We start from the raw sequence: 16,534 nt of genomic DNA, 5'->3' as shown, positions 1-16,534 counted from the left end.
ATATATGTATATATATATATATTTAGAATTTATATTGGCATAGTGTTACAAAATCTTTTTCATCTTTATTCTAAATGAATTAACTTAGATTTTACTAATTATACATTTTATAATACAGCCAAAAACTCAAGAAAGAGCACAAATAATGACCCAGTTTGCATAAGTGGGGCAAATTCACTTTCTACAAACATTAGGAGACAGGACCATGGAAATTGCCTTGCCTCTTTATTTGTTCTGACATGCAATGAGACAGTGACATTAGATTCTGTGGAAAAGAAATTTCACTATGATTCAATTTTTAAAAATTGCCTAATATATTAATGCCAATAAAACCACTCTATAGTTTCTGTAAACTGTACCGAGCGTCTACACTATTTTTCTCCTATGAAGTGATCTTTCAAGGATGCCTTTACACTCCAAAAGACAAACTGGTAAGAAAAAAATACTGTTACCAATCTTTCACTTTTGTTAAATGAGTGTTTCTAAATATAATCAAGTATTTGGTAATACATATTTAAAATATTTTGCCTGACTAAAATTTTCTACTTTCAATTCAAATAGCTGACATTATAGTAATTCAGTATAAATCTCTCATTTTATGATAATAATTTCAAGATTGATTGATTGATGAGATAGTTGTCTCAATATGCTGCCATGATCTCCCCAGGCTCAAGTGATCCTCCTGCCTCAGTCTACAGAGTGGCTGGATCTACAGGGGTACATTATCACACCCAGCTCAGGAAGTTTACTGACAGTAGTAAACACAAAGTTAATAGCCAAAAGTAACAAAGGCAAGGCCTTGCATGAGTTGGCTGTATTTGGTTTGAAAACTGGGAAGAGGAAAACAATTAGCAAGAATAGCCTACACTGAGACACATAGTTTATTCTAAATAAAACACAGCTCCTTATATTTTCTTGCTTCTGATGTTATATTATGTGAGAATATAAGTAAAGCCATTTACCAGGGCAGAGGAAGACATATTGTCCTATTTAAATAATACAATCCAATTTATGCTGCTTCTGTGCATGATTAGTAGTTAGAAAGCAATAATCTTAGTTATTTATTTTAATAGAATGTTAGCATGTGAGTGTGTTTTATTTAAAAAGGAGAACTGCTCATGAAAGATTTCATAGCAGACAAGCGTGAAGCATCCAGAGTTTAGAGAAGAGCCTTGTGCTGATAGGAACAGTGAGGCTCCTGCCTTATCTTGAATAAAATAAGACTTTGTGTTCTTCACACACCTAATTGCTTAATGATCAAAAAGTTTTTTCAGTGGCTGGCTGCTGTGAAGGCTAGCTATGATAATATTGCCTTGTCTATATAAGAATCAATCCCAACTACCATTATGATATCAAGGTGTATCCATTTTATTAAAATTGACTCAAGTGTATCCTTCTTTCTGGCAGAGTAGTATTCCATTATGTACAAACACCACATTTTTCTTTATCCATTCATCTGTTGATAGACAAATAGGCTACTTCCAATATTTAGTTATTATAAATTGTGCTGCTATAAACTTGGGTGTGTACGTATCATTGTAATATAGTCTCTTTAACTCTTTCAGGAAGATACCTAGAAGAGAAATAGTTGAGTTGAATGGAATTTCTAGTTTTAGTTCTTGAGAACTTTGTATACTGTTTTCTGTCATTGCTGTACTAGTTTACATTGCCACCAATAATACAGAAGGGTTCTATTTTCCCTTCAGCCTTGCCAACATTTATTATCACATGATTTCTTTTATATAAGAAACCCTAAATACAGAAAAGTAAAAGCTAGATAATAGAAAATAAATAGATCTTTTGCAAAAGGCAAAGGGACCAAGAGATGGATGGGGGGAGGTGATGAAAAAAAAGAATTATGATGTGTTCTATGCATGTACAACTCACCAAAAGGAATTCAATCATTATGTTCTGCAAATATGTAAAAATAATAAATGGATAAACAAAATAGCAACAACAACAAAAGAGTTGAACCCATAAATTTAGTCTCACCAATGCACTAGTAAATAAGATAATATTAATATAAGTCAACAAGGACACAAGGCTTGAATTAGTTTTTCCAAGAAGTATAAGAAAATAAACCTGAAATTAAATGAACCAGACTCTGTCACAAATGTCATCCAGAACAGAAACAGTCAAAGAAAAACATGCATGATTATGAACTACCAGCATTTTTATGGGAAATATTTTTATTTAAATTATTACTGATAGAAAAACTATGATTACTCAAACTATGGACATTTGAAAGACACTGTATTTTAAATGAAGTAAGTAAGGATGTCAACTGAAGAGAAAAACTGATGCTATTTGCTAGCAATGATTAAAATATGATTTTTCAAGTGAAAATCAGAATTTTGAACCTCTGCTAACAAATATGAATTGCATTTATGTTGAAATGGGTAGTGTTATTAACAAATGTTGCTTTTTATATTATATAATGAAACATGCACATATTTTGGCAGATTTATACAATATTTACCAACTGATGAATACATGTAGTTAAAATTCATGCATAAGTAAAACACCTATACATTGCACAAGACCTAACATTGGATTTAAATAGTACTAATTATAAAAATTTCATTGATATGGTTTTAGATTCTAATTTTCTGGTTCTAACATATTAACAAAGTATATGTACAATGATCTTAAAAAATCAATAAAAAATTCTCCTTTTACAACCGGGTATATGTGAGAAGCCAATTTTTGTTCATATATTTCAATCAGAACAACATAAAGATACAAATTAAATACAGAGGCAGATAGGGGCCAGCTGTTTTCCACTACATGAGAGATTAAAGATATCAGAAAAAATAAAACAATGACATTATCTCTAAATTTTGCCTTCATAAAATATACATATTTCTTTAAAATTTTTATTACATTAACATTTCAATTTTATTAAATTCTACATGAATTCCTATGTATTTTTAATGTTTTTGTTTTTAATTTCTAATAAGTTAAATGTTGAGTGACACAATCCATACAATAAACAAAAACTTTTTTAAGTACTCAATATTTAAAATTAGAAAGGGATCCTGATATTAAAATGTTTCAGAACCACTATTCTATGTATTTGTTTACTTTATAACAGTATAGTATATTAAATTTACCTCATTTTCTACAGGATTTGGAATGTTTGGCTGCATTTGTTCTACTCGGACTTCTGCCTGAATTGGATGAAATACTTCATCATTGTCCGATGATTCTTCATCTTTGTCCTTTGAAACAAAAAAATGAGTACAAATTTTAAATGTTGTTAGAATGTAAATGATAGGAATTTATCATAATCAACTGCATAATCCTAATAAATTTAAAAGTATAATTTTCAAATATTAAAATTATTTCAATCAGTAGTTTTAGTAGCTTTTAGATCTGGATTCTTTTCAGAATCTGAGGAATGCCAGAAATTGTCTACAGAAAATTGCATATAAACACATATATATTTGCATATATTTTCAGGGGAAGTCCTCACTTCTTTTTGTTTGTTTGTTTGTTTGTTTGGTACCGGGGATCAAACTCAGGACCTTGCACTTGCGAGGCAGATGTAGCACCACTGAGATAAATCCCTGGCCGCCAAGGTCCTGATTTCTTGAAGCTCATCTATGGGTTCAAGATTAAGAATTTCTGGTTTGATTTACTCATAAGCCCAAATTAATTTTCACATTTAGTCAGCTGTCACAACTCTGAAGTTTGGATTTCTGAACAATGGAAGACCTGTAACACAAAGATGTAAACATTCCTCACTAATTAAGCTTCAAGATTTTAGGAAATTATTTTCTATTTTAGGTCAACTGATGTTTCCTCTTCAATGAAAAGAGTGTGATTTTTTTTTCTGCTGATGAGAGGAAAATTCATATAAGTTGCCAAATTCTAATACAATTTCAGATATTTCAAAAGACCTAAGCCTTTGACTGTAGTATTAATAATTTTCTTTTATTTTTTGCATTCCTTCAGGACCACACATAAAGATATGTTTGTATAAGAACCAGTAGTCAAGGTAATGGTATTATTTATTGACATTTTCTTGTATTTCAAAATGGCGTCCCACATATATATTGAAAATAATGAATAACAATAAGCAGTGCTAAGCCAGTAACAGCATGAGTCTGTCAGGGATAAATAAAAGTCTTTTTCATAATACAAAGTCTGTTATATCTAAATGGTTAATAGAACTCATTAAGAGTACTGACTAGCATATTAGATGCCCTAATTTTCAGCAAATATCATCATTCTGGACTCATACCACTCCCTGCTCCACCATTGGTTTCTTTTTCATTATATTCTGGAAACTAGGCATCCGTTTCCCTTTTTACGCTTTACTTCTCTTGCTGTGTTAAACATGCCAAGGAATTAAAATTTGTTTAATTGTTCCAATATGCCCAATCCTAAATAAGTATTGTTTTTAATAAACAGCACAACTTCACTGAGATACAAATATATGAACTGATAAAACATCTGTAGATTATTATAGATCCAAATTTTAACTGCAGGCAGATCTCCGTGAGTATCAGGGTGGACCAGAGCAGTGTGGCTGCAGGCAGATCCAGCCGGGGCCTTGCCACAACACCACTGGCTTGGGCACACAGGCCCAAGCCAAAGGCCTGCCCAGAGAAAAGCTGCACAGGTCCACAACTATCAGCCAGAGGCCTGCCCCAATACCATCTATAAATGCACGCAGATCTAGAAACCAGCAGTGTAGACCAGAGAGGCGTGGCTTCTGGCACTTCTAGCCAGGGTTCTGCCTTGACCCAGCCTCTTGTGCACAATCTAAAGCCCTGCCTAAAATATTGCTGCATGGGTGCACAAACATCAGTCAGAGGCCTGCCATGATACGTGCATTCAGATCCTAGCCAGAAGCCTGATCAGACATCAGAGACTGGGATACACAGCCCTCAGCAAAAGGCCCTCCCAGAAAACAGTTACAAAGGGCCCCCATGGAGAGAAACACCTAGATACAATCCAAAGTGCACAGGACCCAGCCAGAAGTCCACCTAGTCAACAGGTCAGCTCAGGCGTCCAAAAGACCACCATTCTGAATGTGGGAATTGGTGCACTATGAGTACAAGAGAAAAGGCTGCTTAGTGGATTGCTGAAAATTAAAGACCACTAGGTGAGTAAAAAGTTGCCTCAGTGAAGGCACAGCAGTTTGCATCTGCTGAAATAAGGAAGACATGTAAAAACGTCTCAAAACCAGACTTCCAGATCACCTAAAGCAACCCCAAAGGCAAACAAGATGGAACAATCTGATACTCGACCACCTGGACTCCCTGAACTAGCAACAAAAGAGGATCTAGAAAAAATGAAATTAGAAGTAATTTCTCAGATAACAGCAGAGATTGTGCCCATAGTGCAAGACATGATTAATAAATCTAGAGCAGACAAAGTTTAAAAAAGATAGAGCTAAGGAACATGATGGAATACCAACATGGAAAACAAATGGGATCCATAAAACAGATGCAAACATATTTCCAGGAGATTAAAAACTCCATTGAAAGTTTACACAGCAGAATGAGCCAATGTGAAGACAGAATTTCAGATATAGAAGATAGGGTTTTAATTAATAATCGGGAAAAGAAAAAATTCTTAAAAATAGTTAGGAACTATGAAAAATCAACCCAGCAGCTGCTAGACAATTCAAAAAAAGAATAACATAAGACTCATTGGAGTTAATGAAGAAACAGGAAAGAGTTCAGACAACATTAAAAAAACTGTTGACTGACATAAGGGCAGAAAGCTTCCCAAATAGGGGAAAAGAACCTGACACACAGATAAGTGAGGTTCATAGTACTCCAACAAGCCATGATAAAGAAATAAATCTATACATAGGCATATAATAGTCAAGATTTCAGAAACCCAACAGAAGAACATAATTCTACAAGCAGTTAGAGAAAGGAAACAAACAGCATATAAAGGAAAGTCCATCAAAATCACAGCAGACATCTCAACACAAACTCTCAAGGCAAGAAGAGTTTGGAGTGTCATATTTCAAGCCCTAAAGGAAAACAACCTCCAGCCCAGACTGATATATGCTGAAAAACTATCTTTCAAAATTGATGAAGAAATAAGAGTACCTTAGGAACTTCATGAATACCAAACCAGAATTCGAAAAAACTTTAAATAATATCCTAGGAAAAGACAATGAGGATGTCAACACCAGGAAGCGCAGCAGAATGAACCCATCAGGCGTGACAAGAAATTATATGCAAAGGGGGAAAATCCAACAAAAAGAAAAAGTCATGAAAATGATGTCAATACATATCAGATATAACCATCAATGTTAATGGTCTCAATTCACCAATCAAAAGAAATAGACTGGCAGAATGGGTCAAGAAGCAAGATCCAACAATATGCTGCATACAAGAAATGCACTTAATTTTAAAAGGAACTCATATACTGAAAGTGAAAGGGTGGAAAACATTATCCCATGTGACAGGAATCCCCCCACCCAAAAAGCAAAAGTAGCAATCCTCTTTGCAGATCAAGTGGGTTTCAAAGCAACACTGAGTAAGAGACAAATAAGGACACTACATCCTTGTTAAGGCAACAATCCAAGAGGAAGAGATGACAATCATAAATATATTTGGACCAAACACTAGTGTGTCCAACTATGTAAAACAAATTCTAGTGGACAAGAAAAATCAAATAATTACTAATACTATAGTAGCAGGGTACATCAATATCTCACTGTCACAAATGGATACATCAACTAGACAAAAAAATCAACAGCAAAGTACTAGAACTCATTCAAACTCTTAAATAAATGAACTTTGCTGGTGTTTATAGAATGATCCACCTTATAAAATTAGAGTACACATTCTTTACAGCTGCACATGGGTTATTGTCCAAAATAGACCACATGATCACTTATACAACATGTTTAAGTTAGTGCAAAGGAACTGAAGTTATGCCTTGTATATTATCAGACCATAGTGTGCTGATTGGAGATCAACAGGAAAAGAAAGAATAGGAATTTCATAAAAACATGGAAATTTAACAACACACTTCTAAATAACCAATGGGCCACAGAGGAAATTAAAGAAGTCAGACAGTTCCTACAACTAAATAAAAATGAAAATACAACATTTTGGAATCTATAGGACACAATGAAAGCAGTCTTATGAGGGAAATTCATAGCAGTGAATACTCATTAGCAAACTCAATTAAAAAACTTGATAGTGAACCTCAAGCTTCTAGAAAAAGAAGAGCAGGATAAACCCAAATCTCATACAAGGCAGGAAATTATAAAGATAAGAGCAGAAATCAATGGAATAGAGATGAAGAGAATGATAGAAAAATCAATAAAGCCAAGAGATGTTTTTTTAAAGAATAAACAAAATTGACAAATCTTTAGGCAACCTTATAAAAAAAAAAAAGGCCCAAATCCATGCAATTAGGAATGAAAAGGGTAAAATTACAGCAGACCCAGCAGAAGTCTAGAAGATCATCAATACCTACTTTGAGAACATATACACCAATAAGGTGCAATATACAGAAGAAATTTATAGATTCCTAGATACTTATGAATTACCAAAGTTGAACAAAAATGACCTAAAAATTCTAAACAACCCTATATCAATCAAAGAAATTGAAAACATAATTAAAAGTTTACCAACTCAGAAAAACCGGGCCCTGATTCCTTCACTGCTGAATTCTACAAGACATTTAGAGAACAACTATCACCACTACTCTTTAAACTCTTCTGTGAAACTGAAAGGGAAGCAATTCTTCCAAATTCATTCCTGAACGCAAGCATCACCTTAATCCCCAAAGCAGAGACAGACTTAACCGAAAAAGAGAACTATAGGCAATCTCAATAATGAACATAGAGGCAAAAACCCTTAATAAGATATTGGCACATAGAATGCAGATGATCATCAAGAAGATCATACACACTGACCAAGTGGGATTAATCCCAGGAATGCAGGGATAGTTCAACATATGCTAATCAATATATGTGATTCACTATTTTAATAGAGCCAAGGACAAAAAACATATGATCATCTCAATGGGTACCGAAAAATCATTCGAGAAAATCCAACATGTATTCATTGTAAAACCTTTAAAAAAATTTGGAATAGGTAGTCTGTACCACAACCTGATAAAAGCAAAGCAATCTATTAAAAACCAACAGATAACATTACACTAAATAAAGTATTTCAGATACTATTACACTAAATAGAGATTTCAAAAACTGAAATCCTTCACACTAAAATCAGGAATGAAACAAAGATGTCCACTATCACCACCCCTGTTTAACATAGTTTTGGAAATACTAGCCACAACAATTAAACAGGAGACAGAAATAAGAGGAATAAAGATAAGAAAAATGTAGTCAAATTGTCACTATTTGCAGACAGAATACTACTCTATATACAAGACCCGAAGAACTCCACCAAATGTCTTCTAGACTTAATAATGAAATACAGCAAGGTAGCTGTACACAAGATCAACACACACAAATCAATAGCTTTCTTTTACATGAACTACAGACTCACTGAGAGAGAAATCGGGCAAATAATTTCTTTCACAATAGCATCCAAAAAATTGAAATACTTATGAATTATCCTAACAAAATAAATAAAAACCTCTACTATGATATCTATAGCACCCTGAAAAAAGACATTGAAAAGGACATATGAAAATTGAAATGCATCCTTTGCTCCTGGGTAGGAAGAATCAACATAGTGAAAATGGCCATACTTCCAAAACTACTATATAGATTCAATGCAATTCCAATTGAAATCCCAGCAGCATACTTCATAGACCTTGAGAAAATAATCCAAAAAATAATTTGGAACAAGAAGAGACCTAGATTAGCAAAAGCAATTCTAGGCAACAAAGACAAGGTAGGGGATATCACAGTCCCCAATTTGAAACTATATTACAAAGCTACTGTGATAAAACAGCATTGTAATCGCAAAGAAACAGACCTGAGGACCAGTGGAATGGATTAGAAGATGCACACGAATAAATTCCCAATAGTTTCTCTGGTGTGAGAAACTGAAAGTGTAAATAAGGATTAAAAGGTATAATAGATAACGTGAAATAAGAAGAAAATGTGCAAAGGGGAAGGGGAGGTGGGAGGGTTAGAGGAAAATAAAGCAGGTGATGGAATTAACCTGAGAAAAATGGAAATAAAGTCTTTGTAGATAGGGAGGGATGGAGGGGTTGAAGGGAGGGCAGGGGAATGGGGAAAAATAAGAACCAAGATGGATTATATAAAGGTGCAAATTTCTAATGATGAATGTCATCATATTATATACTTTAAATGTACCTTTGAAATTAATTTAAAAAGCATTAGATTTTATAGAGGAAAACATTAGCATGAACTATAACATTTTCTCTGCATTTTTGAGTGAATAAAAACATCAAAACTCTTACAATTTCAAATTGGCTCAAATTCTCCTCATGCTCGTTTAAGATGCCTTCCAATCTGCGTCGGCGCCTGTGCCTCCGGGCTTCTACATATGAACATTCAAGCTCCTCGGGTGATGACTTTGCCCTAAACCTCTTTGGTGACAATCTTTTTGCAAGTGCTTGCCTTAGACTAGAAACCCTGGATTTTTTTTTCCCTGACTCTTCTGGTTGAGAGTAAAACACGTCTGATGACAGGTTTTCCATCAGGGTTTGCAGTAGACCAAGTGGCTTTGAGTTATGTGAGTTTGGTGCTCTAAGCAGGTGTGTTGATAGTCCATCTATCAGTTCTTGAACTGCGCTAACTGCCTGTGAGGGCTCTAGTGTCCAGGAGTGTGCCTGAGGTGTCCCTTCGGTTGGCCTTCCTACTGGAATGAGCACCTGAGTATCCAAATGTAGTGGCAACAGCACGTGGTGGCTCTGTGACAGTAGGGGCAGGAACACCTGGGCATGTATCCTTAATGACTCAGGTTCTTCTGCCTCTGTCTCTACTTGTGCAGGCTCTGCCTGCTCCTGTACCTCTGGCTGTTCAGGTTCCTGGTTCTGCTCCAGATGCTGTTCAGGAACCTGGTCCTGTCTCTGTTGTTGTTCAGCAGCCTGGCCTTGTCTTTGTACTTGTTCAGGTACCTGACCTTGCCCTTGAAATTCCTCTGGCACCTGGTCTAGGTCTTGTGGTTGTTTTAATTCCTGGGTCTGTGCCTGACCCTGAGATTGCTGCATTTTAAGTACTGAGGCCCGTACCTGTAGAGGCCTAAGTATCTTACCCTGAGACTGTAGCGGCAAGAGCATCCGGGCTGCCCTCCATAGTCTGGGAGGTGCCTTAATCTGCATGCGCAGAGGCCTAGATGCCTTAGCCTTAACCTGAGCCTGTAGTGGCATGAACACCTGAGCTGCCCCATGTAGTCGCTGAGGTGCCTGGGCCTGCCCTTCTAGAGGCCTATGTGTATTTTCCTGAGCCTGTAGTGGCATAAACACCCTAGCTGCTCCATGTAGGTGCTGAAGTGCCTGGACCTGTGTCTCTTCTTGATCAGGAAGCCACCTTGGCTGAGAGGGCTCTCCATGCAGTACTCTAAGTGGTCTGCATCGGCTGCTTGTTGGCAATCTCAGAAGCTCACGTGTGCAAGAGGGTCCTCTGAAATTAAAAAAAAAAACACACACACAAATTAGAATTTGCAGTAGAATGGAACCTTTCAGGGAAATTGCTTTTATTTTAAAAGAGACATTTATTGCCAAAGGATATTTTCAGTAAATCTTTTTGGGATAATTCCTGTAATGTCTGAAATTTCCTGCAGATAATATTTGCAATGTCAATATATCAAATTACTAATGGAGTCTAATAATTTGTAGATCATTCTATTGCCACATACTAAAGAGGCTTTGGGTAGTAATAAAAAAAATTTGAGTCAATATCTCATGGAAACAGATCTGATATTTGGTGTTTCAGACAGGAATAAGCTGTTTTGAACTAAAGGCAATAGTATGGAAGCAAATGCATGCTGTCAATTGCTATTATCAAATTATAATGCAACTTGTCTAACACACCTGAATCTTCTCTTGGTATACTGCTCCTTAATTGCTTCTTCTCTTTCAAAGACCAGAGGTATACCTTTTTATGAAAGAGAAAAATAAACAATCTATACATTTTCAGTAGAATTACACATAGTCCACCTTAGCTGTTTTGCACCTGAAAGTAGCAAAGATGATAGCCTTTCAAACATCTTGTTGGCTTCAAACAGACACTATTCTAGGTTCACTTTGCAGCACAGTACAGCTATTGCAAGCAGATAACTGTATCTAAGATGAGGAAAAAATTAGCAAACTAATTACTGCGACAAAGGAAAAAAACAGTGGTTAAGAGAAACTCCAGATGTCTGGTGGGCATGGCTTACAACTGTGAGCTCCACCGGTAAAGACTTTATGACTTGAAATTGATCTTTGATATTTTCAAGGAAAAGGTAAAATCTTAATTCTTGGTTTTCCACCTAATATATTTGAAAACATTTAGCTTCTCTCATGCTATGTTATAACTACTGAAAAATAGAAGCTTACAAACAAGAGATTTCTTTTGAATGTCCTACATTAAAATGTTTAGGACAAGTATATTTACTTCTTCAGTGTAATCACTATATAAATTAGACTTTGCCTGTAGGTAACATTCTGGGAATCTTGCATCTCTGGATATCAGTAAATTATGAAGTAGCTGTGTGATTTTGCTACTCCCATTTTAGCCTGGTTGGCTTCTGTGATATTGGTTCAATGACTTCATTGCCAAAGGTATATAAATTAGTCTAGCTTCACTTCATTTGAAAACAGGATGAGTATAATTATGCAGATGGAACAAGCACTATTGCATTGCAATAAATCCTGCAGCTGATTTGAGGATGCCTGCTATGTGTCTAACTTTCCCCTTCTCCACACCCTAGTTAGAGCCAGGTATTTAGCTCAGTGGTTCCACCACCTGCCTTGCAAGCACAAGGATCTGAGTTCAATCCCTGGTACAAAAATAAAACAAAACATGATCCACTCCCTAGTTACTCTGGACCCTGTGCATGATCTAAGAAATTAAATGTAGAATATGTACCTAATCATGAAATTAGAGTTTCTCAAGTAGTTTCCCCTGTATTTGGAGACAATCTGTGCTGTCATTCTGAGCATTAATAGAAACTCATTTATATTTGTCCATATTAGTTTCTTTAATTACATCTCATAGTTAGTGATTAGTAGGTAAAACGAGGCTTTATAGGTACAAACATTACATCAAAATTAGCAGTTAATAAATGGTTAATTACAAATCCACTTTCCTCCTAGAGTCAACTAAATTATCTTTAGTTATGAGTTAAATTGCAATAATATTGCCACCTCATAAAATTGTATTTACGGCTTTCAACTTCTTTGTATATATAAATACTTGCCAAATATAACAGGCTTCAGTGAATAACCTCATATAGAACTGAGCAAGAAATGATCAATTGAATAAAAGAGAAAATTATTAGAAAAACTAACTGTAAAGGCCTCAGAAGTTTTACTTTCAATCTAATTCTTAAAAAATATTTTCCTTGAACATAATACATAAATAGATTTTATTTTCATCTAAATATTTATTCCAATGAAATGAAACTTCTCAAATTCTACCTTTTTTCTGTCTTTTTTTAATGATTCCAGTAAGATGTTTTGTTAATGACTCAACAACATGTTGTTCATTTTTTATATCCTGAACAAATGGGTGAACAAGCATGTTTGCAGAGGTAGGACGAAACAAGAAGTTCTTTATCATGCACTTTTCCATAAAATTGTGGAACTTTCGAGACCTAAAAGAAATGAAGCAAACAGATAAAGGAATATTCTCCAGCCTGCCACATATCTTCTCTCCCTAGATACATGCCACTCTGAAGGTCATATTTTTGGAAAGAGTTATCTCTAGCCATGAGAGTCTGTTCAATTAGCAAATATCCTGCAGTTCCCTGATATACATTATACAGTGAGGTTATTTTTTTTTAAGAATACAGAGTCAACAGCATTTTACCCAGATAATAGTAGAAAAATCAATTAGCTCAGCAGGGTGTACGTGATAAAAACTCACATGGTCATTTGGCAGTTAAGTGGTTAATATAACATCATGTAGTTTGTGAGAACAGATTGCTTGCCTCAGAATAGTCATCCCCTGAAGCCTAAATATTTCACTTACTATACTCGGTTTTAGTTACAGAGGAATGGATGTAATGACTCAAAAATTGGGTTCTAACTAACGAGGATTAACTAATCTTGGAAAATTACCAGTGGAAACAGATGTGACCCAAAAGTCTTATAGACAGGTCTAATTTGAACTATAAAGAATGTCAACAATCAAATCATAGTAAACACTTCTACTAGCTCAAGCAATAAATACTAAGAACAAAGCAAGAGCTTAAAGTACTAGTTCAACAAGAATTAGAGGAAAGGACTTCCAAGTTTACTGACTTATAGCATCTTGGAAGAACAAGTCTTCTGTTGTAGGTCTATAAATATTTAGTATAATGAGACAACCAATAGTGCTGTATATGAAAATTAGTGACTGCCTATGTAGGCACTGTGAAAACTTTGCAAATTGTTGCCTCTGGCCCACCTCATTACCATGGAAACAACTGAAAATACCCACTAATGATTCGACAGTAATGCCATCATCATATAGTATAAAAATATTACTGATTTTTAGTTGGCTAGTTAGCTCTTAAGGAAAACTGGTCATTTAGACTTTTGTGTTAAGATATTGAGTGTTAGAAAATGCTCAACAAGGATGGTGAAGCAGGACCAACTGAATGAAGATTTTGCTACATAAAAATGTTAAACCAACATGCTTAGCAGATTACGACATTTATCTTTACCATCCACCGGACTTGACTGTAGGAGCAGATTCCCGTAAAATAACGAAGAGGGCTTCCAAGGGCTGAAGATTACACAGAGCTGAAAAAGGAAATAAATACATTTAGAGAGAAGTAACAGGCTAACTACAGAATGCACTCCTAATTCTAGAGGGAATATATTTTTAGTGTTCTTTCACATATCTTGCTAAATGACACTAAGAAATGAATAGATACAAAAGAATATAGCTAAAGGCAAGCTCATTTTAACATAAACATTGCAGCATATATGATTCTAAGGCTTTATCACCATGAAATATAGAAAATTAGTAATAAATTAAGTTAGATAATATTTTTGAAATGTGTGGTTGATGAATTATATTAGAAAATTTAATCAAAAGTGGAGAAAAGCACTTTCTTGTGTTTCCATATTGTAGGTATTTGTAGTTCAAAGGTGGAATATGTAATTATAGGCTGAAAAAGTGATCCAAGCTTGTGGCTAAGTACAATAATATGTAAAGAGAGATGATTTCGTAGTCTAGAGGGCTAAGAATAATCTGTTTAGGAAGCTAAGAGTCCTACGAAAAAGGTATAAATGGTAAAATAATTGTTCAGAACACTCTTTCTGGGTTCAAATCTTAGCTCTCTGCCTTTGTGACCTTAGACAAATTACTTCACCTATTTAGCCCTCGATTTCTTCATCTGAAAAATGGGAAATATAGAAATCTCTTCTAAAGAGTTGGTATGAGGACTAAATAGCAACTTACAAGTAAAAGTGACATTTTGCCTGTGCTTAATAAATACTAGCTATTAATATTATACTAAAGATTTTAACTATCTCCCCTTTCGAGTCTGCCAAATTAATGAACTTTCATTCTTTTGTTTTTACAGACAAGTATACAAAGAAAAGCTGATTATAATATGTGCTAGATAGATTATTCACCTCATTGCTTTTGGAATTCCAGGTTTTTCTCTAAGTGTTTAGATATGTGTCTCACTTTACTTATCTGCTCTTGTGCTTTAAAGAAAGCTGGCAATTCAAACAATTCGCAATAGAGAGCTATGGTGCAGATTTCTTCTAACACTACAGGCATGTCATTTGTGTGAAAACAGTTTTTATGAATGATTCTTATCCTTCCTCTCCCAAAATGCCTCATCAGAAAGAAAACCTAAGGGGCCAAGCTGCCCTCTCATAATAATGCAATAAAGCTCCCTTCCCAGTGTTATTTTGTTAGGGTAAAATAACTAATGCAATTGCTCAAAGGTCAAACTTTGTTCTCAGTTGCATAGGTACAAAGAATAGAAGGTAAAGGCTCGTAATTAAGCACAGAATTAGTGCCAAGCTCAAAAGATCAGGATTATATTTGACTCTCTTACTTCCTTTACTGTGTGTAATCGGTCATCTGGTTCTGTCCGTTACACATAATTTGTATTTGTATGGTATTAAGTGCTTGTTATTCATTGACATCTGTGCATCATTCAGTCAAATGAGATCTTCAGAAGTCAAGGTCATAGACTAGGCAAGCTTTCATTAGTGAAAGGGCAAAATTCATACAAGAATGTAGTATATAAGGTTGGTACAGGAGTGACGTGAACAGCAGCTGTGGAAAATTTCCTATATTGTTTAATTTTAGGAATGTTGATAAAGTGTCCTTGCCAACCTATATCTAACAACACTTTCCAAATGTTCACCATTAGAGGCTCCTTCCTTTGAAATAGCAAACCTCTTGTAAATGTCACATCTCTTCATAGGTTGGGTACACACTAAACCAGGCTTAATTTAAATTAGGTCAAATGATATGGTTTGTTCCTAATACCTGTCAAGACCTGAAGGAATATTTTCATATTGAAGAAATGAGGTTCTTGATGGGACAAGGGTAAATTTGAATCATGAGATAGTCAGGTAAACATTGGCATGGGGTGTGAAAGACATGGCAAAAGGAATAGAAGCAGAATAATGAAAAAGTATGGTTGAGGATGTGAAGAATATTTTCCACCATATCAAAGAGTGTGCCAAATTAGGTAAGATTAATGTAAATTAGCTGCTGTAGAAAACTGACTAGAAAGGGGTTTTGACCCCTCCTGCTTATCTGTCAGATAATGTTCATATTTACATAAGAGAGAGAGAGGCTGAGAATCACTAATCACTACTGTACAACACTAGCTGCTGACTTATGTGGTGTTTGAATGACAACTTACTGTCTAACCTTGGTTTAACAGTTCTCATATTGCTTAAATTCCTACCAATGACATAAGAACTGAAGAAGGTTCTGGTGTGCAAGGGTCCAGTCCTTTCTTTTCAAAGACCTTACAGCAAACATTCATGGATAAGTTATTCTTCCCCTTTCATATATCTCTAGGGGATACTCACCAAAGAAAGATCAAGGGGAGATTATTTTGTTATTTGGATCTCAAAGGATATTGTCAGATAACTGTCACTTTGGAAAGCCATCCTCTCTGAGGTGATAATTACAACCTGAGGACTGCTGCAGTTAAATTGATTATAATCATTTTCATGCATAGCTGCTACTCTAGGCAATAAAAGAAGCTATTGAAAAAGAAATGTTTCAGCAGGGAATCTATCTATAGTTGCTCATGATCAAAGCTGCACCATTTCAATTACTTATCCAGACAAACTGGCTTTATATTCTCCCATTCTCCCCTTGTAGGTTTAGCGTATAATGGTCTTCACTAGCCCTTTGCAAGAAACTTGCCATTTGTATACTCTGTGCCAAATTCCTCTGTATCTTTTTTTTTTTTTTTTTTGGTGGTACCGGGGA

General features: G+C 35.1%; 1 protein-coding gene across 1 annotated transcript in view; it reads right to left on the bottom strand.

The window, feature by feature from the left end:
- The window catches only part of Nrk (Nik related kinase), a 125,385-nt gene that overhangs the window by 33,666 nt on the left and 75,185 nt on the right, over positions 1–16,534 (bottom strand). Inside the window, 5 exon segments of the mRNA XM_010619717.1 lie at positions 3,114–3,221; positions 9,385–10,549; positions 10,960–11,023; positions 12,550–12,725; positions 13,779–13,857. Coding sequence (XP_010618019.1) covers positions 3,114–3,221; positions 9,385–10,549; positions 10,960–11,023; positions 12,550–12,725; positions 13,779–13,857 — 1,592 coding nt within the window.

This window comes from Fukomys damarensis, unplaced genomic scaffold (genome assembly GCF_012274545.1).
Source record: "Fukomys damarensis isolate Sample0158 unplaced genomic scaffold, DMR_v1.0_HiC HiC_scaffold_39, whole genome shotgun sequence".
NCBI classification, from domain to species: domain Eukaryota; kingdom Metazoa; phylum Chordata; class Mammalia; order Rodentia; family Bathyergidae; genus Fukomys; species Fukomys damarensis.
The sequence above is the reverse complement of the archived record's forward strand: the minus strand, read 5'-3'. Positions and strand labels throughout refer to the sequence as shown.